Source organism: Festucalex cinctus, chromosome 15 (assembly GCF_051991245.1).
Source record: "Festucalex cinctus isolate MCC-2025b chromosome 15, RoL_Fcin_1.0, whole genome shotgun sequence".
NCBI lineage: Eukaryota > Metazoa > Chordata > Actinopteri > Syngnathiformes > Syngnathidae > Festucalex > Festucalex cinctus.
Genome location: NC_135425.1, coordinates 27,396,262 through 27,420,541, shown reverse-complemented (window position 1 = coordinate 27,420,541; position 24,280 = coordinate 27,396,262). Strand labels below are relative to the sequence as shown.

General features: G+C 48.9%; 5 protein-coding genes across 8 annotated transcripts; 4 read left to right on the top strand and 1 right to left on the bottom strand.

Annotated features, from left to right (window-relative positions):
• Positions 1–5: 5 nt before the first annotated feature.
• Positions 6–1,487, bottom strand: LOC144002834 (cytochrome c oxidase subunit 5B, mitochondrial-like). The gene is made up of 4 exons (XM_077498427.1): positions 1,320–1,487; positions 460–530; positions 283–385; positions 6–212 (listed from the first exon to the last, which is right to left on the bottom strand). Exons 1-4 carry the CDS (start codon positions 1,435–1,437, stop codon positions 88–90), a joined length of 417 nt encoding a protein of 138 aa, XP_077354553.1. The 5' UTR covers positions 1,438–1,487; the 3' UTR covers positions 6–87.
• prpf38a (pre-mRNA processing factor 38A) lies at positions 1,139–3,093 on the top strand. 2 transcript variants are annotated; one of them, XM_077498420.1, is made up of 2 exons: positions 1,139–2,194; positions 2,412–3,093. In XM_077498420.1, exons 1-2 carry the CDS (start codon positions 1,925–1,927, stop codon positions 3,000–3,002), a joined length of 861 nt encoding a protein of 286 aa, XP_077354546.1. In that variant the 5' UTR covers positions 1,139–1,924; the 3' UTR covers positions 3,003–3,093. The 2 variants fall into 2 exon arrangements, with proteins under 2 accessions (XP_077354546.1, XP_077354545.1); XM_077498419.1 differs by having other exon boundaries at positions 1,161–2,194; positions 2,408–3,093.
• Positions 3,094–3,784: 691 nt separating this feature from the next.
• On the top strand, positions 3,785–10,690 carry LOC144002826 (drebrin-like protein B). Its single transcript, XM_077498412.1, has 14 exons — positions 3,785–4,342; positions 4,414–4,469; positions 4,533–4,645; positions 5,627–5,701; positions 5,784–5,933; positions 6,001–6,078; positions 6,157–6,308; positions 6,582–6,639; positions 8,340–8,408; positions 8,489–8,603; positions 9,012–9,344; positions 10,039–10,193; positions 10,261–10,336; positions 10,406–10,690. Exons 1-14 carry the CDS (start codon positions 4,260–4,262, stop codon positions 10,540–10,542), a joined length of 1,650 nt encoding a protein of 549 aa, XP_077354538.1. The 5' UTR covers positions 3,785–4,259; the 3' UTR covers positions 10,543–10,690.
• Positions 10,691–11,862: 1,172 nt separating this feature from the next.
• Positions 11,863–18,244, top strand: LOC144002486 (transcription factor 7-like 1-B). Of its 2 annotated transcripts, none has more exons than XM_077497773.1 (10): positions 11,863–12,717; positions 12,826–12,916; positions 13,694–13,818; positions 14,045–14,240; positions 14,358–14,424; positions 15,141–15,251; positions 16,518–16,695; positions 17,494–17,601; positions 17,692–17,740; positions 17,816–18,244. In XM_077497773.1, the coding sequence occupies exons 1-10, from the start codon at positions 12,541–12,543 to the stop codon at positions 18,088–18,090; spliced, it is 1,377 nt and encodes a 458-aa protein (XP_077353899.1). In that variant the 5' UTR covers positions 11,863–12,540; the 3' UTR covers positions 18,091–18,244. The 2 variants fall into 2 exon arrangements, with proteins under 2 accessions (XP_077353899.1, XP_077353900.1); XM_077497774.1 differs by having other exon boundaries at positions 11,865–12,717; positions 13,703–13,818.
• Positions 18,245–18,833: 589 nt separating this feature from the next.
• Positions 18,834–23,345, top strand: dusp11 (dual specificity phosphatase 11 (RNA/RNP complex 1-interacting)). 2 transcript variants are annotated; one of them, XM_077498417.1, is made up of 12 exons: positions 18,834–18,878; positions 19,187–19,239; positions 20,173–20,248; positions 20,322–20,453; positions 21,016–21,139; positions 21,230–21,290; positions 21,364–21,410; positions 21,489–21,564; positions 21,959–22,093; positions 22,593–22,664; positions 22,770–22,847; positions 22,934–23,345. In XM_077498417.1, exons 1-12 carry the CDS (start codon positions 18,849–18,851, stop codon positions 23,196–23,198), a joined length of 1,149 nt encoding a protein of 382 aa, XP_077354543.1. In that variant the 5' UTR covers positions 18,834–18,848; the 3' UTR covers positions 23,199–23,345. The 2 variants fall into 2 exon arrangements, with proteins under 2 accessions (XP_077354543.1, XP_077354544.1); XM_077498418.1 differs by lacking the exons at positions 18,834–18,878; positions 19,187–19,239 and adding an exon at positions 19,280–19,535.
• The last annotated feature ends 935 nt before the right edge of the window (positions 23,346–24,280 follow it).

Sequence of the window (24,280 nt, the reverse complement as noted above, 5' to 3'; positions counted from 1 at the left end):
AAGCGAGCAGGCAAACATTTGTTTTATTTGGACGTCATCAAGGAAGCCTTTCCCAAACAAGACGCAACGGCAGGAAGTTGCACGGGGTCACGGCGGCGGCATCTTGGGGACCTCGGTGGCCACCAGTTTGTAGTGGACGCCGCACGACGGGCAGCGCTGGGCCTCGCCCTGGTGGAGCCAGAACCAAACCACCGACGTGGCGTCCTCCTCACCTGCGGAAAACGCCATCATCCCAGTCAGCCCGTTTCGGCGCAAATGCGGCAAAGCTCGCCTGCGACGTACAGATGCATCCGACGATCCTCTTGCTGTTGATGGACGGCACCAGGTGAGGGTCGTCTTTGGTGCCCGCTCTGTCGGTCTTGGCCGGCAGCGTGTTGAACGGGTCCTGAAAGCAGCAAGCACACCTTCGTTTGCCGATATATCGTCGCGTGGCGCTCTGAATGCTGCCCAAGTACTTACGAGGCCCTTCTTGGCGGCCTCCATGATGGCCCTCTCCAGGCCGGTGGCTTGCTCCTCGTTGGTGGGGATTCCTCAAAGGCACACCACAACATTCACGTGAAAAACTGGAGGGAAACTCGCGTGCTAGCAACGCTAACTGCTAACTTTCACAACCAGGAACAAGAAATGAGAAATTAACACAATTCCAAATTGACATTCATTTTATGCAATTTCAATTGAAAAAAAAAAGGCATTTTGGCATATGTAGGATTTCTTTAAAATTATGTTTTTGTTTTTTTTTATCAATGACTACTCAAGAGTTGATTAAAAAAAAAAAGTGGTATGGAACATCCCAAACAATTTGATATTGATAATCGTTTGATAAATTGAACATTTCATATTTCACTTGGAATAAGGTGAAAAAGTCCAATCAAGTGTTCAATGTCAAGTTGAAAGAAAACGAAACCCTTTTGCAAAGATAATAAATAATAATCGTTCGGAACGATGGCCATATTCATTGTTGTGCGTTCCAATGAAGAACCGTTAAGAAGGTTTGAAAGTCGGTGAAAAGCTCATTTGCAACGTCAAACCTTCCAATATCATTTTATCAAACGATAACCGTCGTTTCGATGACGCCGGTAGTCGACGTCCCTTCGACACGCAAACCTGCAACGTCATTTGTCGGCAAAATGAAGTCATGCAAATAAATGCGCGACTTTAATGACAAATCTTAAGTGAGCCCATTTGAAATGTGATTTTCGAACGCTTCGTCGCTATTTGACGGTCACGCGAGTGGAAAGCTTCGTCCTTCCTCGCGCGCGGAGCAAAGCTCCCTTTTTTCGCTTGGTTCGGCTTCCGCATGCTCGCCAGTCGGCGCTCACCTCCGTCCGCCATGCCGCGGCTCAGCGCGGGGACCAGCGGGGCCAAGGCGGCCCGCTGGCGGCCCAAGAAAGGAGAAGCTCTCGCGACCCAACGTACGAGTAACCTTGCGGCCGACATTTTGAGTCCAGTCCGCCTGCTTGCTGCTTTTGGAGGGGAGGAGCGTAGAAGAAGAAGAAACGAGACACGAAGAAGAAGAAGAAGAAACGGACACGAAGAAGAACGTTGAAGGTTTTTGTTTTTTAATTATGATGTATTTTTTAGTGAACGAACAAACCGCAATGCTTTGTAACACAACGGCCTGGGGGAGACAATCATGTGTCTAATAGTTTTAAAATATTTGAGGGGGGTCCGTCGAGACGTTTCCATTTTGGAACGAGGTGCAGTTGTTGGCTTTGGGAGGTAAAGCGGAAGCGGAAGCCGCGAAGAAGACGCAAACGCAGGCGCGCGTGGTTGTCGTCGTCGTCGTCGTTTGTTTGCTCCCGGCGCCCAAAATGGCGAACAGGACGGTGAAAGACGCCACCAGCATCCACGGGACCAACCCGCAGTACCTGGTGGAGAAGATCATCCGGACCCGCATCTACGAGTGCAAGTACTGGAAGGAGGAATGCTTCGGGCTGACCGCCGAGCTGGTGGTGGACAAGGCCATGGAGCTCAAGTACGTGGGCGGCGTGTTCGGGGGCAACATCAAGCCCACCCCCTTCCTGTGCCTGGCGCTCAAGCTGCTGCAGATCCAGCCCGAGAAGGACATCATCGTCGAGTTCATCAAGAACGAGGACTTCAAGTACGTGCGCCTGCTCGGCGCCATGTACATGCGCCTCACCGGCACCGCCGTCGACTGCTACAAGTACCTGGAGCCGCTCTACAACGACTACAGGTACGCGCATGCGCACGAGCACGAGATCGAAAGCTTCCGGGCCGGGCGTCGAAACCCGTCTGAGAACGTTTTTTTGCCGCCTTGACAATGAAACGAAAACGAAAATTGACTGACGATTTGGTGAATGACTGAAAGGAAAATGACAAATTGACACAATCCAATCGGAAGCGCTCAGAAACTGACGCTTTTCCTTCCCTCCCAAACGCTCGTCAGGAAGATCAAGACGCAGAACCGCAACGGCGAGTTTGAGCTCATGCACGTGGACGAGTTTGTCCACGAGCTTCTGCACTCGGAGCGCATGTGCGACATCATCCTGCCGCGGCTGCAGAAGCGCCAAGTCCTGGAGGAGGCCGAGATGCTGGAGCCTCGCGTCAGCGCGCTGGACGACGACCTGGACGACGACCTGGACGAGGCCGACAGCAGCAGCGACGACGAGGACGACGGCGGCGAGCGGCCCGACGCCGGCGTGGAGGCGCACCGGCGGGGGGCGCGGCGGGCCGGTGCCGGCGCCGGCGCCGTTGCCGGCGACGGCGACGACAGGCCCCGCCGCTCGCCCTCGCCGCGGCGGGGCCGCCGCAGCCGCTCGCCCCGCCGCCGCAGCCGCTCGCCCAAGGCCCGCCGCAGCCCCGACGGCCGGCGGGAGCGCCGGCGCGCCAGCAAAAGCCCGCGCCGGCGCCGCCAGCGCCGGCGACGCTCCAAGTCGCCCCCCGCCGCCCACCACAGGAGCCACCGCCGACGAAGCCGCTCCAAGACGCCCGACAAGAGCGCCAAGAAGAGTCGCAAGAAGAGTCGCAGGGGCGACCAGTGACAAACAAAATGAACGCAGACATTTTCTGTTTTTCTACCTTCACTTGATTTGGATCGACTGCGGATGATTAAAGTTGTGATTTGTCAACGTCGACATTCTGTCATGAAGTCATTTGCTCCCAAAAATGTCCAAATATGTTTCATGTTTTCAGTGTGCCAAAGACGTATTTTTGAAATGCTCGTCTCTCAACTGCACTCAACTATTAGTACTTTTGTCCTGTTTTTCAGTTCCAACTTATTGGCAGTGTTTTTAGCCACTGATCTGAATATATGAGTGGCGGCCATATTGCTCCTCCCAAGAAACGTTTCTCGCCATACTTGGTCGAAATGGCATCATTTAGCATGTTGGAAATGTGTTCAACATAAACAACAGGACAGCTTGCCTTCAATGCTAATATCAATGATATGCTTCATGATATTCACGTGTATATTTGGGATGAAAGAATTCTACTTGTAATTCAAGAACAGATGCCAAATCTAATATTGGGGTCTGAGTGGTCAAAGAAACGGGGTCTTTTCAAAGCAGCACATACTTGTGACTTTTTTCCTTCTTTTTCCGGCCTTCTACTAACTGCCTCCAAGCTGTAAATGTCTCATGTGTACGTATCGTTGATCCAGTCGTGAGGTGGGAGGAGCAAGATGGCCGCCCTGTGACTGCAACGGCTTGCACTGGTGTGGATGGGCTCGCAGTTATCCAGTCATATATACAGGTCAACGGTTTGAACGTGGATGGGCGGGGTTGGGGGTGGGGCTTTGAGCGCTAGAACGCCTTCCAGCTTTTCAGGAGAGGAGAGCGCCGCCCTCTGGAGGCTTAAGACAATACTGACGTCCCTGTGGCAGATGAGTCAGAAACTGCTCAACTGCCAGGAAGGTTTTCTGGGCTCGTATATGTTAGTTGTGGCCTTAAAAGCACCATGTTTGTAATGACTTGATGCATCATAACATGCTGATTTCGCGAATGTGCTGCTAAGCGCTTTACGACAGAAACATGAACAAAGAAAAACACAGACTGAATTCCTGTTCAAAAGAAAACTCAAATGGAAAGAACTGAAATGAAAAACTCCCAAACGATAATAATCCCGGTTAGGACGGGACGCAGGCCTCGCTCGTCGGGAGAATGCGGCCCGGCAGGTTCTCCCCAAACCGGTCCGTCCGACTCATCCGACCGGACTGACGACTGGGACGGAAGGACAGACGGACGGACGACGACGACGTCGGCGGCGCTCGCGGCTGCTTTCTTGGGATCCGTCGGTGCAACATGGCGCTCAACATGAGCAAAAACGGCGCCGAGCTGATGGCGGCCTACAAGGACGTCGTGGACGGACGCTCCGACGTCAACTGGTCGGTGGCGACGACTCCCGCTCGGATGCGTGCGTGTGCGCGCGTTTGACGTGTGTGTGTGTGTGTCTCAGGGCCTTGATGACCTACGAGGGCAACAGCAACACCCTGCGAGTGGCGGCAAAAGGAGGTGAGGCGGGAGGGAGCTTTTTGGGCCAAGGCAAGTCGTGACCTTTGACCTGCGCCTGTGTAGGCGGCGGCCTGGCGGAGATGGTGGAGGAGCTGAACAGCGGCAAGGTCATGTACGCCTTCTGCCGAGTGCAAGAACCCAACTCGGGCGTGCCCAAATACGTGCTCGTCAACTGGGTGAGACCATCTTGCTTTCGCACGCCGCCGCCGTCTTGAGAAGGCCGATTCTCACATTTGCCTTCAAAATGCTCTTCTTGTCATGGGAACGGCTTGAGGCCCCATCAGAGCCTGATGGCGACGTCATCGCAAACCCTGAGCCAGTAAAAAGGACTTCCCAGTTGTGGGGTGGAGACGGAGGCCCATCTGGCCAATAAGATGACCTTTCCAAGTTGTACGCATAATTTGGGCTCTATTGTTAAATGTCGCCTTGTTATCCCAAATCCCGAAAGCCGTTTGTGACTTGCACTTTTTGACCATTTTCAATTGGCAAGCGCACGAATCAAACACAAATGAGTGAATTCCTCAGTCGTCAAATGTTGCCCGCAAACCAGCTTCGATTGCGGTTGCCGCACGCAGGTGAGAAGAATATTGGGCCAATTGGCAGATGACTTTCGACTTCAAATGTTACAGAAGAAAAGCAAAGTTTCCGATGCCTTGAAAGTACCCTGAATGCACCGTTTTGCTTGCGTAGCATTAGCAACTAGCAAGTGCGTCGCGTTATGTTATTCTGTTGTCCCGAAGCGTCATTGAAGCTGTTTAATGACACCGCAGTTGGATTTAACTGTAAAACGCTAAGAATGACATCCGCTGTATATTTAAATACAAACCTTGGTTTTTAAAACATCGCTAGCCTCGCGCTAACAGGAAGTTAGCATTGAGTGTTTTTCCTTCAAATAACAAATGTTGTGGGAACACAAAACCGCAGATGTGATACCGCTACACAAAGGCACAAATTCTTCCCAGTGTTTGAAAAATGAGTTATTTGAATAGAATTCAATGGCAACTTTCTTCTCTACTCACTTGAAGTGCGTATGCCATGTATACACGGCACCACACTGCCCCCGAGAGGCCAAAACGCACAAGAACGGTCGCTATTTGTTTGAAGAGATGACGTCATATAATGGGAACTTGTGCCGTGTCGTTGTGTGCTTGCTGTAGACGGGCGAAGGCGTGAGGGAGGCGCACAAGGGACTGCGTGCCAACCACTTGAGCACGGTGGCCAACTTCCTGAAGGTGAGAACCGCCCACCCGACCTTTCGCCCGGTCCCGCCTTCTTGCCGGCATCCATTTTCAAGTTGCGCCCGCGCGCATGCAGGGCGCCCACGTCACCATCAACGCCCGCGACGAGGATGACGTGGATCCTGACGTCATTCTGGCCAAAGTGTCCAAAGCGTCGGGAGCCAACTCCAACTTCGGCGAGTCCGCCGCCCCCCAGCACGCCGACCTCCCCCGCCGAGGGGCCGTGGTGAGGCCACGCCCACCGGTACCGCCCACCCACCAAAAAGTGGCGTCTGATTGCGCCGCCTTTTCAGGGCTCCGTTTATCGCAAAACAAACGCCGTGGAGGAAATTCAACTCGTCAACAAAGATTCTTTTTGGAGCCAAGCGCAGGTAGGAGATTTTTTATTTTTTTTTTTTTAACTCCTGCTTGGTGTGAGCGTGAGAGAAAACAGCGCGCGTGCGTGACAGAGGGAGGAGGAGGTGCGGCGTCAGGAGGAGGCGAAGAAGGCGGAGCAGCAGAGGCGAGCGGCGGAGCAGGAGCGACGTGACCTGGACGAGAAACACGCCGAGGAACGAGAGAAGCAAATCCATCAGCGCAACATCGCCATCGACCACAACAGGTGACTCGCGATGGCGACACGTCCGCAAGTTTTTGGGAGGCCAGCAAACGAACGCAAATGGCGCGCAAGTCAACTTGCTGTGCTTCCAAAAAAAAAAGCCTCCAAAAGTTGGAAAGGAAAAGGTGATTCTGCAATTCCAAATCTCGCCACAGGGGGCCTGAAAGCTGCAACTGCGTGAGCCGATGTCAAAATGTTGACGGCGAGCTGACAAAAGGTGGCGCTGATGCTAATGCTAATGCTAATGCTAACGCGCGTGTCCTGTTTGTGTGCCAGGCTGCTGCAGAAGCAACGAGAGGAAGAAGAGCGGCAGGAAGAAGAGCGGCGACGACGGGTGAGCGGCGGCTGGAAAGCAAAAATAAAATAAAATAATAATAATAATAATAAAAAAAAAGAAGGTGAGCGGCGGCTAGAAAGCAAAAATAAAATAAAATAAGAATAAGAATAAAAAAAAAGGTGAGCGGCGGCTAGAAAGCAAAAATAAAATAAAATAATAATAATAATAAAAAAAAAGGTGAGCGGCGGCTAGAAAGCAAAAATAAAATAAAATAATAATAATAATAATTAAAAAAAAAAGGTGAACGGCGGCTAGAAAGCAAAAATAAAATAAAATAATAATAATAATAAAAAAAAAAGGTGAACGGCGGCTAGAAAGCAAAAAATAAAATAATAATAATAATAAAAAAAAAAAAAGGTGAGCGGCGGCTAGAAAGCAAAAATAAAATAAAATAATAATAATAATTAAAAAAAAGGTGAGGGGCGGCTAGAAAGCAAAAAATAAATTAAAATAATAATAATAATAAAAAAAAAGGTGAACGGCGGCTAGAAAGCAAAAAATAAATAAAATAATAATAATTAAAAAAAAAAGGTGAGCGACGGCTAGAAAGCAAAAATAAAATAAAATAATAATAATAATAAAAAAAAGGTGAACGGCGGCTAGAAAGCAAAAATAAAATAAAATAATAATAATAATAAAAAAAAAGGTGAGCGGCGGCTAGAAAGCAAAAAATAAAATAAAATAATAATAATAAAAAAAAAAGGTGAACGGCGGCTAGAAAGCAAAAATAAAATAAAATAATAATTTAACAAAAAAAGGTGAGCGGCGGCTAGAAAACAAAAAATAAAATAAAATACTAATAATTAAAAAAAAAAAAAAAGGTGAGCGGCGGCTAGAGAGCAAAAAAAAAAAAGGGTGAGCGGCGGCGAGAAAGCAAAAAATAAAATACTAATAATAATTAAAAAAAAAGGTGAGCGGCGGCGAGAAAGCAAAAAATAAAATACTAATAATTTCAAAAAAAAAAAGGTGAGCGGCGGCTAGAAAGCAAAAAAAAAAAAGGGTGAGCGGCGGCGAGCTGCCTCCAAAAATGTCGCCACGTGGGAGGCCAAAAGGAAGCCATTTCCAAGAGCAAACAAGACACTCGCACCTTTGAAACATTAGCAGGGGAGCAAAAAGCAAAGAAACGCAAATCCAAACCAAAAAAGGCATCGTGACAAACTTTACAATTGTGGACACAAGCGCGCGCATTTGCACGGATACGACACGCACCAAAAGCCCGGCAAACAAAAAAATGATGCCGGATCCAAAAATCTGTTTTTTCACAATTGCTACCAAAGAAAAATATTCATTGAGTTGATGTGTGGCAAGTGTTTGTTTTTTTCCAAGGCTGATACATAGCGACCGATTATTTGCATATTTGTCAAAGTACAAACTCCAATTCTTCATTTGATGAAATATGTCCTGCAACATATTTCATCAAACAACTTTTGGCGTTTGCAAAAATGTTGGACAAGAAAAATTAATGACATATGAATAATTCTAAATATTTATTTAGTCATTTATTTACATGATTCATGATTAACATTTGGACTTGGCAGTACAGCCCAAAACTGCCAAAATTAAAATGAGTAAAAGTGAAAATAAAATATCTTTTTTTGGCCCGGCAAAACGATGGCGCCGCCCGCTTGGACTTTTTGTTGTCCAAAGGTTGAATTGCGTGCAAACAAAGTTTTGTTGTTGTTTTGTTTGCGTTTCAGATCTCGCAGGACGCAGCAGAGAAGCCGAGCGCGGGGACGAGGTGGGCGGCGTCAGCGCAGGCCGCCAACGTGAGCGCCGTCGTGCTACTCGCCATCCGTCCGTCGCTCGCTCGCTCCACTTGCGTGTCGTGTCGTGTCGTGTCGTTCAGGAGGCCCAGGCGCTCATCTCGCAGCGCTCCTTCAACCCTCGCGACGTCTTCAAGCAGAAGGAGACTCAGGCTCCGCCTTTGGACCTCGGCTATGGAGGCTCCGCCCCCAAAGCGGGTAAGAAAAATTTTTTTCAAGGTGTCGCCAGCGGGGTTATTATCGTTTGGGAATTCTTTATTCCACTTTGTTTTGACAATTGTTGTCAGTATTAGTTGTTGTGTGTTGCGCAATATTCCAAAACCATCATGGGAGTGACGTCATCTTGTGGTGCTTTTCTATTGGCTGCTGCTCGATGACGTCACTTGTGCGTGACACACTTTCAAACGTCCTTATTCCGCTTCATATCAAAATCAATGGACTTCAAATCAAATTTCAAAAACCAAGGACATTTTTGTGATAATTATAGTTCTTCATTTTTTTTGGAAACATCATGTATTTTGACTTCTTTTTATGGATTTATTTTTGTTTAGATTTGATTGGCTGAATGAAATGATGACGATGACGTATTTGTGTCGGTCCCGTTAGGGAAGCTGCGAAGTCCCTTTTTGTCCCAGCAAGCCTTCGACAGTCCTCGGCCTCCCCCCGGCCACAAAACCTTCCAAGCCTCGGAGCCGGCGCCGACGTTCTTCCCGTCGCCGGAAAATTGGCCCAGCGGCCGGGAAGCCTTCCGGACCTCGGACCTTCCCGCCGCTCGCCAAACTTCTGCCCCCCAAAGCGTCTCGCCTACTTGGAGTCCGCCCTCCTCGCCCGGTCCCGGTCCCGGTCCCGGTTCCGGCACCACCTCCACCGACGACTTCCTTTCGCGTGCCGCCGCCTCCTCGCCCGCGATGCCCGCCAGAGCGTCTGCCCAGGCTGCAGGTGCGTCATTTTGCATGAAGTGCAGAGACGGAACCGGTCCAGATGGACAGGACAGGACAAGACAGGACAGGGGTAGTAAACCAGGCGCTGCTATCGGCATGGGACAGACTAGGATGAGACTGGGGGGGCATGCGCAGGACAGGACAGGACAGGACAGGACACAAACTCAGCAAAGAGGACCGGATAGTCCAGCAGACGTTGACAAGACTGGACGGGACAGGACAATCCGGGGGCGATATGGAACAGGGAAGAGGTGGGTTAGAATGGGACAGGACTGGACAAGCGTTTTGAGTCAGGCAGTTCTTGTAAGGAAGGCTCGCTAAAGGTAGGGCAGGACAGGGATCGTCAACCAGGCTGGGTTATCGATGGGACAGGATTGCAGAGGACCAGCACAAGAACGGGGTAATAGCCAGCCAGTCCTGCACCCTGTAAGCAAGGGATCATGTAACAACAGTCCCGGACAGGACAGGACAGGACAGGACAGAGCTAGGAATGGGACCAGTGGGACAGGACAAGAAAGGACAGGATAAGAGTTGTCAACCAGGCGCCGCTACCGCTCAGACGAGACAGGATGAGATTGGGACGGCACCATCCGAGGCGAGGCGGGACAGGACAGGGCAGGACAGCTAACTCGTAGGACGCGGTCAACGAGCCACGGCGGGCGGGACGTAACGTCACGTGCGTCTCTGCGCAGCCGAGGACGACGATTGGTCGGACGAGTTTGACGAGGATCTGTACGAGGCGACGCCGGGCGGCGAGCGGATGAAGGCGCTGGCGGACGCCATGTTTCCTGCCGGAGCGCAGGACGGCCAGTACGCGGCGCCGCGGGCCCTGGGTGGCGCCGGCACGGTCAGTCGGGATGCAAACCAAACGGTCGGAGGACGCGCTCGCTGGTGTTTTCACGCTTTGATTTCAGGCCCGAGACGACGCTGACGCCAACGACGACGCGGGACAAAACGTCCGCGCACGAGCCGTCTACGACTACCAGGCCGGTACGTACGCGCGCGCGCGCACGCAAGCTCCTCCCATCAAGCGAGCGCTGTGTTGCACTCTGCCCGCAGCCGACGACACGGAGATCACCTTCGACCCCGATGACATCATCACGGGCATCGAGATGGTGGACGAAGGCTGGTGGCGAGGCTACGGACCCGACGGCCATTACGGCATGTTTCCCGCCAATTACGTTGAACTCTTTTGATGAGCGTCAAATTGCGATTGCGACACACGCCGACGCCGCCGTCATCACGAGTGCACATCGCTCGACATGTCACACTTTTGTTTTGTCATTTTCACTTTTTTGAATGCCAAAACAGGCTCGTTACTTTTTCCAAGCGATCCAATTTATTACGAGAAAGTGGCAAATTTGCCACTTTAGAAAGTGGCAAATTTGCCACTTTCTAAAGTGGCAAATTTGCAAGTTTATGTGAGTTTAGAAAGTGGCAAAGTTTCTGGAAAATTAGTGAGAAAATATTTTTGAATTTTCGAAAGTCAAACTTTGCAAGAAAAGAGCTTGTAAATTTTCCACTTTCTAAATTCACCAATTTGAGTTTTGAAAGCCTTGAAAAGCTTTTTTGATCCAATTTCTTAGCTTCTCTGAAACTGAAGATGTTTTTGATTTGATTATTTGATTGTATGAAGTTGAAACTTGCCCTTGTTTGCATTTGTCATGTTCTCATGTTGGCTGGCTGCCTTTAAACGGACAAGAATAAACGACTTGTCGTTTGGCTCTGATCGATTTCTTGAGGACGACAACAGAATATTGAATGAAAGGAAAGGAAACGCGGAATTAACATTGCAAACACCAGAAACAAAATGTTTTGGAAAAGTTCAAGGGAAGCGCGAGACTCAATGAAGTTTCCGGACTCTTTGTTTGGAAGCGTCTGTCCGTCATGACGTGAAGTACGTCCTGTCCAGGCGGACAGAACAATTGAAAAATGACAGCAAGTCAGTCTGGAATCGGAAAATATCCATGTCGTAGTTTGGTTTCAGTTTCTGCACCGCTGCCGTTTGCTCCAACGGAAACGGGCGTGTCACAGTCGTGTGTTTCCATCGTGTGCCGTCACGTGACTTCCCATCTCATCTTTGGATCGGACTTGAAAAAGAGCCATTTTGGCACCTTTTATTTGTTGTTATGTTCATGTTGAAAAAGCAGGCGTAGTTATTTTTTGGTAGTTTCTGAACAAGTATTTCTTTCAATCTCTTTTCATGTGATCACGTTCAGAACGTTAAAAAATTATTTTGTTATGGCTGAAATGTTTCTGGGGCAGGAGACATTGATAAAGTATTTTCTTTTTATCAATTAACTTTGTCCTAGAAAAAAACCCACAAAACACTTAACGGTTGAAATGTGATTATGAATAAGCAATTAGTGCTAATTTTCCCCCCAAAATATCGGCATTGGTGATACTGGCCCTGTATTTGCTCGGTATCTGATCGATATTTGCAGTATCGCGCGTCACTGTTTTGTACCTTTTGCGGCCTTGCCCCCCCCACGCTGTTAGACTCCGCCCCCCAGTGGCCCTGGCCAACCTGTTGATCCTGATTCCGGATCAGGGCGACTATGACGACGGTGAGCGGATGCAGGATGCTGATCCCGGGTCAGTGAACGCCGTTGTCGTCACTCTTGCTTTTTTTCCTTTTTCTTTTTTCTCTATCAAGTTCCACATAAAAGAGAGAGAGGAAGAAAAAAAACGGCGTCCCTGCGACTTGCCTCTGTCGCGGGTGCGCGCGCATGCTCCCGGGGACGCCGTGAGAAGTTCACACGGCTCAAATAACGTAGGAAAGTTGCCTATTTTGTTCCTCGGGAGCAACCTGACGCGAAGGCGTAGAAACCTTTTCGGTCGATCACCTCAAGGCACCGCTAACTCGGATTTGAACGCCTTGGATGTTGCATACGTTGATGCGTGGAACTCGTTCCACACCTTCAGTCTGGCATTTCCACAGCGTCCGTGAACGCCGCAGGCAGGCAGGAAGCTAAAAGCTAACAGCTAGCATTGAAGCGCTAGCTCGTTTGCCTCGCGACTGTTTTCATCGCATTTCCTCCCCCCGCCGTTTGGCGAGCAAGTGGAGCGCCGCATGTGGTCGCCGTCGCCCGGCAGCTGAAAAAGGCGGCTGATCGACTTCTCGGGGCGGCCGCTGCGAAAAGTGCGCTGCGTCCGCTGGCGAGCTAGCTAGTTTCGCTAGCTAGCTTGCTAGCATGCCGCAGCTGAGCGACGACGGCGACTTGGGCGCCAGCGACGAGTTGATCCCGTTCAAGGATGAAGGCGAGGGCGAACGCGACCACAAGACGGCCGCCGCCCGGCGGGACTTGGACGACGTCAAGTCGGCCCTCGTCAACGAGTCCGAGAGCAACAACAGCGCGTCGGATTCCGAGGTGAGCGAGCCGCCGACCGACCGGCCAACTTTTCTTTTTCTTTTTCTTTTCTTTTTTTGCACCGCTCGCTTCTTCTCTTTCTATCCGTCTTGTGTGATGTTCGGGCAGGCGGCGGACGGGCGAGCCACAAGCCAGGCGGACGCGGAGGCGGACGCGGACGCGGACGGCCCGGCCGGGCACAGGCAGCTCCTCGGCGAAGGTACCGCATCATCTTCAAATAACTCCAAATTACCGTAACAATGAACTACAAATACTGAGTCACAATATTTGCCTACTTTTATGTTCACAAGTATTCGATTAAAGTCAGAAGTTTTGCACTTAAAAGAAATCGAATCGAATTCAAGTTTATTGTGATTGCACTGTCGCAAGTTCAGAACAACGAAGTGCAATTTCAATCCATCCAGAAGTGCTTTAGCAAAAATAAATGATATATTTTAAAAATAAGATATAAACAGTATAGAACATTATTGCAGGCTATAAATATGCATGCAGTATTGATAAACAGCTGAATAATTCTCATTGTATGTGACTATCGCTCAAGTATTTAAATAAATATCTATTTATTTATAGTAGTGCAATTATGACCAGGAGATGTTCAGGAGTGTAACAGCAGTGGGGAAGTCGCGATTCTGATATCGAGTGGTCTTACTAGAGGGCATCTTTCATGTTTACTGTTTGAGCAAATCATAGAAAAGCTTGCCTTTAGTTTTTTTTTTTTTTTTTTTTTTTTAATTATTTCTTTGAAAAAAGTTGTGAATTGATATGTTTGTTTGTTTTTGTGTAAAAATTGTCGATTTTATTTTTAGGGAAAATAGCCAGAACTATAACATATTTCAAGTGAATGAAAGCAGCATTTCTGACCAGAAAAAAAAAAAAAAAAGTCAAGTCCTAAAAAAGTTGAGTTGCAAGCTGTTGTAAAACCTCTTCAAAGTCAAATGCTCGTTTTTGATGTCTGTTTGTCTTTGGCCATGTTTGGACGTGGCAGCGCTGAGGCCGAGCGGGGGTCTCTTCCCGCTCCCGGCCTACATGGGATACCCCTTCTTCATGATTCCCGACCTGTGCGGCTCCTACCTGGCCGGCGGAAGTCTGGCGGCGGCGGCGGTAAGTCACCCGGCAGCACGCCGCATCAACAACGTCAGACATGTCGTGTCGCGTCGCGTCTGATGTGACAATCGGTGACCCGAAACGGGTCTTGTCGTGTCGTCGCTCGTTGAAGATCAACGCAAGATGGGAAGACTTGCATATTGGCTCTATTAGTCATGCATTCGTGCATTCATTTTTCATTCATTATTCAAAATAATGTGGACACCGACGTGTTTGTGTGCAGTATCTGCCGTGGCAGTGGCCCCTGCTGGACATGGCCGGAAGAGCAGCTCGGAGAGACCCGCCCGCTCACCCGCTTGGCGACGCCTACCGCTCGCATGACAACTTGGCCGCCGCCCACCCGGCCCACCTGGCCCACCTGGCCCACCTCCACACGCTGCTGTCGTACCGGCCCGATGCCGCGTCGCCGCCCCGCGCAGGTGAGACCAGATGCGCCGTTGCCAACGTCCGCACGTGACGCTGGCGTGACGCTGGCGTGACGCTGGCGTGACGCTGGCGTGACGCTGGCGTGACGCTGGCGTGTGCTCCGTCGGCAGGCTCGTCGCGGGCACCGCACGTCGCACGCTATCCTGACCCGCAGGTGGCGCAAGCGCTGGATTGGCTGTGAGTACACAAAAAAAAAAAAAAAAGTTTGTCTTGCTTGTCCACAAGATTCAGTCTTTTTGTTTTTGTTTACGTTTCTATTCCTATGATCACTTTGTGCATTTAAAAAAATATTTTGTAATGGTTGGAATGTTTCTGGGGGGAAACATTGATAAAGTATTTTTTGTTTGCCAATTAACTTTGTCCCAATTTTTTTGTGCTTTAAGAAAAAAAAAAACACACACACAAAAACATGTTGAAATGATACAGCTACCTTGTTTTTTTGTTTTTAATTATATACTTTTTTTTTTTTTTTACTATTGACTATTTGTAAGTCCAATTTGATTCCATCAATCCATTGTACAAATATTCAATCATGACAAGCCTCAAAACTGCGCCAGGGTAGGTAAGGTAGGATGTTTTTTTTTGTTTTTGTTTTTTTGTTGAAATCATTTTTTGTTTAGTTGTGACTGCTCAATGTCCACTTCAACTGCAGCTAGCTTAGCTTAGCTTAGCTTGTTCCATGGCTAGCAGAGGGCTGCATTGATGTCGCCATTCTTTTCAATCATTTCCATTGTTCTTTTGGAGAAACGCTTTCATTTCAAACAGGCTGTGAAGAAAAGTTTGCCGCATGACGTCATCAATTGAAAGGTTGCGTTGAAGACGCGTTTGTTGTTGTCAAGATTTTGCACGTTTGTGGCCCAAACGATGACGTTGCCTTGATTTGCTTTGTGCAGCTCGTCGGCCGGCCTGCGGAGCGCTTCGCCGTCGTCCTCACCCGCCGCCGCCGCCGCCGCCGTGGTCGTCAAGCAGGAACCCGGAGAGGCCCGACAGTGCGACCCGCTGAGGTACCGCACATGCGGCAAATCAGCACAAGTGTGTGCGTGCGGCCGCCATTTTGGATGGAGTTTGTCAACTCGCAAATACGGGCAGAATTGATCAGCGCGAGCCAGTCGATGGTTCGGTTCTGCACGATTTGCGAGTCCAACCACTCAGAAAATGTTTCCACGAATGCGCGTTTTCTAACAAATGCCGAGAAATCTGCCAGCAGCGACATCTTAATCAATCACAAATGTTGCCGTCGCCGCCTTGGCTTTGCCACATCCAATATGGCCGCCACACTTCCTCACCCGCTCAACGTGACCACTGACCTGTATTTATGAGCGGATAGCTGATATCCCTCCGGTTCGAGTCCAGGCTCGGACCTTCCTGGGTGGAGTTTGCATGTTCTCCCCGTGCCCGCGTGGGTCTTCTGCGGGTACTCCGCTCTCCTCCCACATTCCAAAGACATGCTTGGCAGGTTCATTGGGCGCTCCCAATTGTCCCGTCGGTGTGCGTGTGAGTGTGGATGGTTGTTGTTATTCTGTGTGCCCTGCGATTGGCTGGCAACCGGTCCGGGCTGTCCCCCGCCTACTGCCCAGAGCCAGCTGAGATAGGCTCCAGCACCCTTGTGAGGAATAAGCGGTCAAGAAAATGGATGGATGGATGGCTGATATCCCATACATGCCAGTCAGTGCAAGCCGTTGAAGTCACAGGGCGGCCATCTTGCTACTCCCACCTCGCGACTGTATCAACTCTACGCTATACGTACGCATGACACGTTTACAGCTTAGAGGCAGTTAGTAGAAGGCCAGAAGGAGGCGGGGTTTGTGCTGCGCTACTTTTTTCACAAGAAAAAAAGACATACAATCAATAATAATAATAAGTGGTGCTTTGGAGCTCAGTTCTTTCAACCCCAATATTCAATTTGGCAGGATTACACTTAGAATGAATTCAGTAGTATGAATGAAGTGAAGTATTCGTTTGACACAATTTCAAATGACCTGAAGCGGTTCAGATCACATTTCAAATCACCTCCAAAGGCTCATGGCTTAAATGAATTGCCAAAGACTAAAAGCAAGGACATTGTTTGTTTGAGTTAGTTTTTAAGGCAAGTTGTAAAATGTCTGAAGTCTTTCTTGTTCTATTGAACAAATTTAAAAGATGATTAATGATGATGTTTCTCCCAAGTATGGTCTGAAATGTATCAAATTGCATGGGCACAAATGTTTGTTGGGAGGAGCAACATGGCGGCCTGTTCGAACTTGCTGCATTTGCCGTCTCCTCCCTGCCAGGAAGTCGGCAGCGGCGCAGGCCGTCGTCGTGGGCGGAGGCGGCGATCGCAAGGTGAAAGGTCACATCAAGAAGCCTCTCAACGCCTTCATGTTGTTCATGAGGGACGAGCGGCCCAAAGTGGTGGCCCAGTGCCAAGTCAAGGAGAGCGCCACCATCAACCAGATACTGGGACAGCGGGTCAGTGCCGGCATGCGTCTTTGCTACGTTGCGGGGACCGACTTGAAATTGGGGTCCCCGCAACGTTTCGCTTTCAATTGAGGAATGTGATTTTTCATGCTTGAGCTTCGGGAAAACCCGTCGACGGCGAGTCCCCATCATTTCCAACGGGCAGCAAACGTTGCGCTCATCAAGCGTCACTCGCTCACGTTGGCTCGTGTTTACCGCTTGCATCGGCGTGTCAGCAAATCGCAATTCAAATCCAACTTTGGAGAAAATGCGCAAAATCCACCAAAGCGCTCAAAAAGCTGGAGACGCACACCTGGAAAACACCTGTCTGCTTCCTGTTTGGCCAACGACATCATCAAACGAGCGCACCGACACTTTGTCGAAAGTATTCACCGACAGCACAAGAAACACACAAAAAAACAATGCTACTCCTAACCCGAAAAAGAGAGAAATTGAATGCAAATAAAATGTGCTTTGGAAATATAATAGCACGAAAGTCAACAAATTTGAACACGTTGGATTATCAAATTGAATTGAGGTAAAACGGCCCCACACACCGACTACCATATTTCATTATTGCTCAAATTACAATATTGAGTCTATCGGTTAAAGTTGATGCATGACTCTTTGTTCTGGTTTTGTTGTTGTTGTTGCGATTTTGAATTTGAACTGATGAGTCGGGCTCGGGGCAAAACAACTTGGCGGTTTGGGCCGGTTATCGGCACATGCCTGCTCAAGTCGAGTCTCCTTTTAGTCCGGTGAAAAATGTGCGTTGACCAAATGAAGAATTGTGTGTGCGTGTGCGTGCAGTGGCATTCCCTGAGCAAGGACGAGCAGGCCAAATACTACGAGCTGGCCCGGAAAGAGCGTCTGCTCCACTCGCAACTTTACCCCGGATGGTCGGCCAGAGACAACTACGTGCGTTGACGCGCACGCACGCACGCACCCACCCAGCGCTCGTCGTCATGTCAGTCATTTCTGTGTGTGTGTTTTTGTGCACGTGAGCAGGGCAAGAAGAAGAAGCGCAAGAAAAGCAAGAGCGAAATCCATCCAGACGGTAAGGCGCCATGACAACGTCGCCATGACAACGTCGCCATGACAACGTCGCCGCTCACCTGTTTTGTTTTTTCAGCCGCCGCCCCCCCGCCCAAGCGCACGCACCTGTCGCGCCCGCACGCCGTCTCCCATCTGTCGCACACGCACCTGTCCCAGGCCAGCCCCGCCTCCTCGGTGGACTCCCCGGCCACGCCCACGGCGGCGGCGCTGGCATCGCCCGCCGCCCCCGTGCCCACGTCCACGGAACTCGCGCACTGCGACCAGCCGCTCGCCCTCACCACCAAGCCGGTGCGCGGCGGCGTGCGGGCGCTGGCCACGCCCACCTCGGAACCGCCCTCCGCCTACAGATGAGCCAATGGGATTTGAGCGGCCAAAAAAACGTTTTCTTGTAAGTGGGAACGCGACAAGTTTGTGGTCAATATTTGACTTTGCCCTCATGCATTTGTTTTCCTTCCTTTTCACTCACAAACTTTTTTCTAGTCTCAAATAAAAGAAATGAAATCAACACGATGATGATGATTGGTGGATTATTATTATTCCAATTCTTATTTTTATGACAGTCCGTCTGTTGAAATTAACAGATTTTGTTCCACCCCATTGAAATATTATATATTGTAACTAGAAATATATATTAAATGCTTTAATTTAGCGGTAAAGAAGGCTTAAAATATTTTTTGGGCAAATTAACTACAAAATATAGAACAATAATTGAGACCAAAATTTTGGAATAACGAAATGAAATGTTGAAAGAATGCGTGGGGACTCTGCCACTAGCTGCACGTAGGCTCTCTCTAGTGGCACGCTAAGAAATCGCTGAATTCAACCAGCCGTTATGTGCATAAAAACAAAAAAGGTAGTTTTTTTTTTTTTTTTTTTCACGCAGTGTGCATTTGCAACATTCGTTCGAAGTCCGCTTGTGAATGGCTCGATGTAAAACGTTCAAACTGTGCATATTGTTGCAATGCTTTACAATGAAATGCTAATTTCATTAAATGTTTATGTAAACTGTACTTGGTGAGCATTTGAGTATTTTTCACGACGTGCTACGCACTCAAGACGCCATTTCCCAAAAATAAATAAATAGTAACGAAAGTGCTTCTGTCAAATAAATGTCACCAGCAAAACTCGTTTCCACCACGGTATGATTGAGATTCATCTTCCCCACCAAAGTGCATTTGAATAAATTGCCGACTGCCCTTGTTTAGCTTGTAAACGGGAAAGTAGACTGCTTTGACTTTGACAGAGACGTTTTTTTGTTTGTTTGTTTGTTTGGTGTTGTTTTTTTAACGAAAGTGCAAGAAGTTCAACGTGTCTCGAACTTTGGGAATGTGTCCAATGAGGCATTCGCGGCTCCCCGATTAACTGTAAATGATTGACCCGCTTTGATGCGCGTGTCGTAAGCGTTGTTTTTTTGTTTTTGTTTTTTTCTTCCCAACCCACGCTCAAGGACCAGCAGCGAACAAGTCGCAAACTGATCACACGACGTCAATCCGAAAACAGGCAAGAAAAAAATAAAACGAATCCACTCAGCAGCCTTGACAATCAACGACGAACGGTCACATTTCCCACGGCCTCTTTGGTCACTGACGCAGCTCCGACCACGGTCTGTCGACGTCATCAAAACGCGTCGCCTCACCGTGCCGAAAGAATTAAAAGGCAACGAGAAGGAGTTTACGAGCTGTAAAAGTTCGTCTGGAAACATTTTACATTTGTTTTTATTTAGCGTAAATACGGAACAAATCCTATTTTTAGTGGAAAATGCCTCGCCACGACCGAAAAAATGGCATTCCAGACAGGTGAGTGAGCGAGAGCGACGACTAGCTTCAACTCAGCTCAAGCTCGCCAATGTGGTCCCCTTTTTCGTTCATAAAGTTCCCCGAGAAGAACTTGAGACGTTCCCTCGATAGGTGACGGGCCAGTCGGGAATGAGACGAAATCATTCACTCTTTTGGAGTCGGGATTCGAACCGAAGAACCCTGGAACGCTGGGTCGTGCCAGGCGCACAAGTTACACTTAACGCAATGTTTCCATTAATGTAAAGCACCATGATGACGCTGAATTTGATTGATATGAACCACCACAGATGGACCAACGTCCATCATTATCGCTCGAGTTCTTTGTTATCTGGGTTTTCTGTTCTGTATGAAATAAAATTGGTCGATAATTTTCGGCAAATTTCGTTATGATATGGTTTATCTGTATGACGTCAAATTGGTCGATAATTGCCGATCATTTCTGGCAAATTTCTTTATTATTTGGTTTATCTCTTTGTCGTCAAATAGCTCACTGACCAAACCCAGAAAACAGGTGAGCCATAATTGTACGGTGAGGTCATCATCAGTTGACAGCAAGTAGAAAAATGACTTTTTCAAGGTATTCATGTGTAACAAGAAAAAAAATGGAGTGAGAAAATTCATTCATGCGTGCGCGCAGGTGGCTGGACTACACGGCGGTGGGCAAGCGACTGGGCGGGACTCGTTTTGTGGCCTTCAAGGTTCCTCTCAAGCAGGTGAGCGCCTCGTCGTCCGGCCGGTGTCGGACGTTGCGGCTAACGCTAACGCCCTCACCGCCGTCCCGCTCAGTCTCTGAACCGGAGGCTGGCGCCCGCCCAGGCCTTCGGACCCTGGGAACTGCTGGACGCCGTCAGGGCCGACCGCCAACAACTGGGCCTTGTCGTCGACTTGACCTTCACCACGCGATACTACGGACCGCAGGTAAGCGCCCGCCCGTTTTCAAATTCACTTGCTTGTACGGGTGCCAATCTTGCGTTCCCATTTCACTCCTAACCCGAATCCTCCGTTTAAAACAACAAAACTCAAAACGAAATAAAAAGTCACAAAAGAAAAAGTTCTTGATCAGAATAAACGGGACCACACTGCCAAACAGCATCAAGTTTCCATTGAATTCCAATTCAAGATTCCATTGAAATGGAATCGATTTCAAAATCGATTCTGAATTGTACTAAATGAGAATCTTTTTTTTTTTTTTTTTTTTTTTTTTTTTTTTTGCTTTGAATTCATAGTGACGGCAACTTTGGCAGTTTTTGGCTGCATTTTTTTGTTTATTTTAGCATGACTTTATAAATATTTTTTTTACATGTCGTCTTTGTGGAGTGCCCGGTTTAAAAAAACAAAAACAAAAAAAGTATTTAGTAATAAATGTGATGTCGTATACAAATGACAGTTTTCACATCATTTTCCACAAAGGCCGTTTTTCACTTCAGCTGTCCTAATTTGACAGTGTACTTTTTTTTTTTTTTTTGTCGTATGCGGTCAGGATGTGCCGTCGTCGCTGCGCCACGTGAAGATCCCCACGGCGGGCCACGTGGTCCCCGCCGACGACGCCATCTTGGCCTTCAAGCGCGCCGTCCGACGCTTCCTGCGAGACAACCGCCGCAACGGTCGGAGCGCGACCACGCCTGACCTCGTGCGACCTCGCGCGACCTCGCCTGACCCCGCCTGACCCTTGGCTCCGCTTTGTGTTGTTGCAGACAAGCTGATCGGCGTCCACTGCACGCACGGACTCAACCGCACGGGCTACCTGATCTGCAGGTACGCCAGCGACACTTGCGCATCTCATGTGTGTGTGTGTGCTTAATGGAGGCCACCTGTGCGTGTGTGTCAGGTACCTGATCGACGTGGATGGGATGGATCCCGCCGAGGCCATCAAACGTGAGTGACATGCGCACGCACGCACGCACGCACGCACGTCATGTTGGCAAGTGACACGAATGCGTTTGTGCCTTTCAGTGTTCAACTCGTGCCGCGGACACGACATTGAGCGAGAAAACTACATACACGACCTTTGCAACGGACACCCGCGAAGGTACCTGCATACCTGCATACCTGCATGCATGCGTGCATGCGTACGTGCATCATCCTTCGCTTGCTTGATTGGAACGTCGGCCCTCGTCACATCGCACGCGACACTCAAAATCCACTTCCTGACGGATACCATGTCCGTTTTTAATGGGAGGTGGCGCTGACAACGGCTGATGATTGATGGATGGACAAACGGATTGACGGACAGAATGACGGACTGATTGATTGATTAATGGATGGATGGTTGGATTGGATGGATGGCTTGACTGCAGCAGCAAAACGTTGGGCGACGTATTGCCAAGTTGCTTGAACTGTTGATTTGAAACTTTTGCGTGTTTTTGCTGCGTGCGCGTTTGTCATGTTGTCATGTTTGTGCGCTGACGCTTTTGCGCGGGCAGCAACGCGGGCATGGACGAGCGCCCGCCGGCGTGGGTGCAGGGACAAGCCGTCCGTCAGATGCAGGCCGGCGGCGAAGGCGCCGCACGAGACGGACGCTGGGGCGGCGGCGGCGGCGGCGGCGGCGACGCCTGCGGGTATGTCGCACACACGCACACGCTCGTCATCATCCTTGCTACGGACAGACGGACAGATGGGGAAGCCATCAAGGCTGCGACATGTCTGCCATCTAGTGGTGAATGGTGATCTGACAGTCGCCCCCGCCTGCATCAGTTTGGCAGCCGCACGGATCCTTTTGCTTTTTCCTCTCCACCATTTGTCGGTTTTTCATGGAAACCAATATTGAATCTTTGGAATTGTTTTGGCAAGAATTTTTGTGGCTTGTACATCTGAAAAACAATTTATGTTGACGGCTCAAATGTAGTTCTTGAATATTTGCAATATTATTTGTTTGCTTTGGCAATCTTTTGATTTGATCATGTTGACAAAATGGCATCCGGTCCGTTGAGTTTTCAATTTGATGTTCACAAATTCCAAGTTGGAAGCAAAAATGAATTTTTGTTTGCATGTCGTCTCACTGCAAACGATTGCGGACCAAACAACAGAAAGAAAAAGTTTTCTTTTTGCTTCCTGCAGATTTTTCACACCGGCGCCGGCAGCCAAAAGACGACAAGCGCACGTGTGGCCCCAACATGACGTTGGCCCCCAGTACGTGTGTGTGTGTGTGTCGTAGGAGTTTGTGCACGTGTTGTGTGTGCGTGAAAGGCAACAGTAACCAGTTTTTTTGTTTTTTTTCTGCTCCACTTCCTGCAGGTTTTCCCCGCCAGCAGCCAAAAGCCGAGAACCGCCCAAGCGGCCCCAATATGAGTGGCCCCAACACGACGGCCCCCAGTATGTGTGTGTGTTGTGAATTTGTGTGTGTGTAAAAGACAACAGCTAACTGTTTGTTTTTTTTCCCTCTGGTCCACTTCCTGCAGGTTTTTCCCGCCAGCAGCCAAAAGCCGAGGAGCGCCCAAGCGGCCCCAATACGAGTGGTCCCAAAACGAGGGCCCCCAGCATTACCGGCCCCCTCCACAAAGCGGCCACCTTCCCTTCCCGCGCGCACGTTTGCCCGCCGCCAACTCCTCGGGACGGCCGCGGCCCCGCAGGGCCGGCACGCGCGGGCGCGGGGCCCCGGCTTCTCGCCCCGCCCGCCGCTGGGCCGATCAGCGGAGGGCTGCCGAGGACGAGGGCTGGCGCTGAAACCAACTTTTGCTCCGATGGGGGAGAGGAGTGAAAGACAAGTGGTGGCGAGCGAGCGGCCATGTTGACCTCCGTCAAGGCTAGCCTGTTAGCTAAGCAGTTAGCGAAGGCTTGAATTTTCTTTAAAGTTGTTTCCTGCTCTGAAAACATGTTGTCGGCTTTTGATTTTGACCGGGACGGCTTTGAACTCCAGGAAGAGGCGCATCCCTCTGCCACTCTGTGATTGGCTGCTGTGTTCAGGTAGGCCACACCCCCCTGCTTGACTGGATTGTTATCATGTGGTTGGGGGTTTTCATTCCAATTTTTATTTCTGTTTTGAATTTTGGCTTTAAAAATGATTTTTTATTACTTCTTTAAAGCTTCACTTGAGTTTTTGCTTGTTTTAACATTTGTGTTTTAAATATATCGAGTATTTGTTAAATGCAAGATAATTAAAACAAAGTCACAGTAAGGTATGGCCAAAGAGTAATACCAGAATGTGTTTAGAATGAGCTCCCGATATATGAAATTAATTGACGGGGATGAAAACATTCAAAACAAAGGACATTGATTATGTTTAGTTCAACTTTACTGATACAGCACATGAAAACAAGCATTGCTGTATTCAAAGTGCTGTACATGGAACAGAAATCAGCCATGAAGTCAAGGAAGAACAAAACAAACATTGTAAGTCAATATACAAGTCAAGTTTACATCAATAAATTAAGAATCATAACGTGATGCTGTTTTTTGTTTTTTTAAGTTTTGCCGCAATCACAATTTAGCAGTTCAATTAAACAGTTGAAAATTCAAATAATTTAAGCTTACGTTAGTGCAAAACGTTATCGAGGTTGAGGTAATATTTGACTAAGATGACGTAACCGGGATGACGTAATTGTCAGCCTTGCGGCTACCCGTTGTGTCAGACATGGATTGATCATAAATGGGAATTTCACGTATCACGAAATGTTTGCCTTGACTTCATTACAGCGTTTGAAGGAATAAACGAATGTGAACGCTGAACTGAGTGTTGATGCTTCTGCTGTCCGGAGGAGACTCGCTTTCGGCGTCGCTTCTTCTTCTTCGGGGACACGTGAAAACGC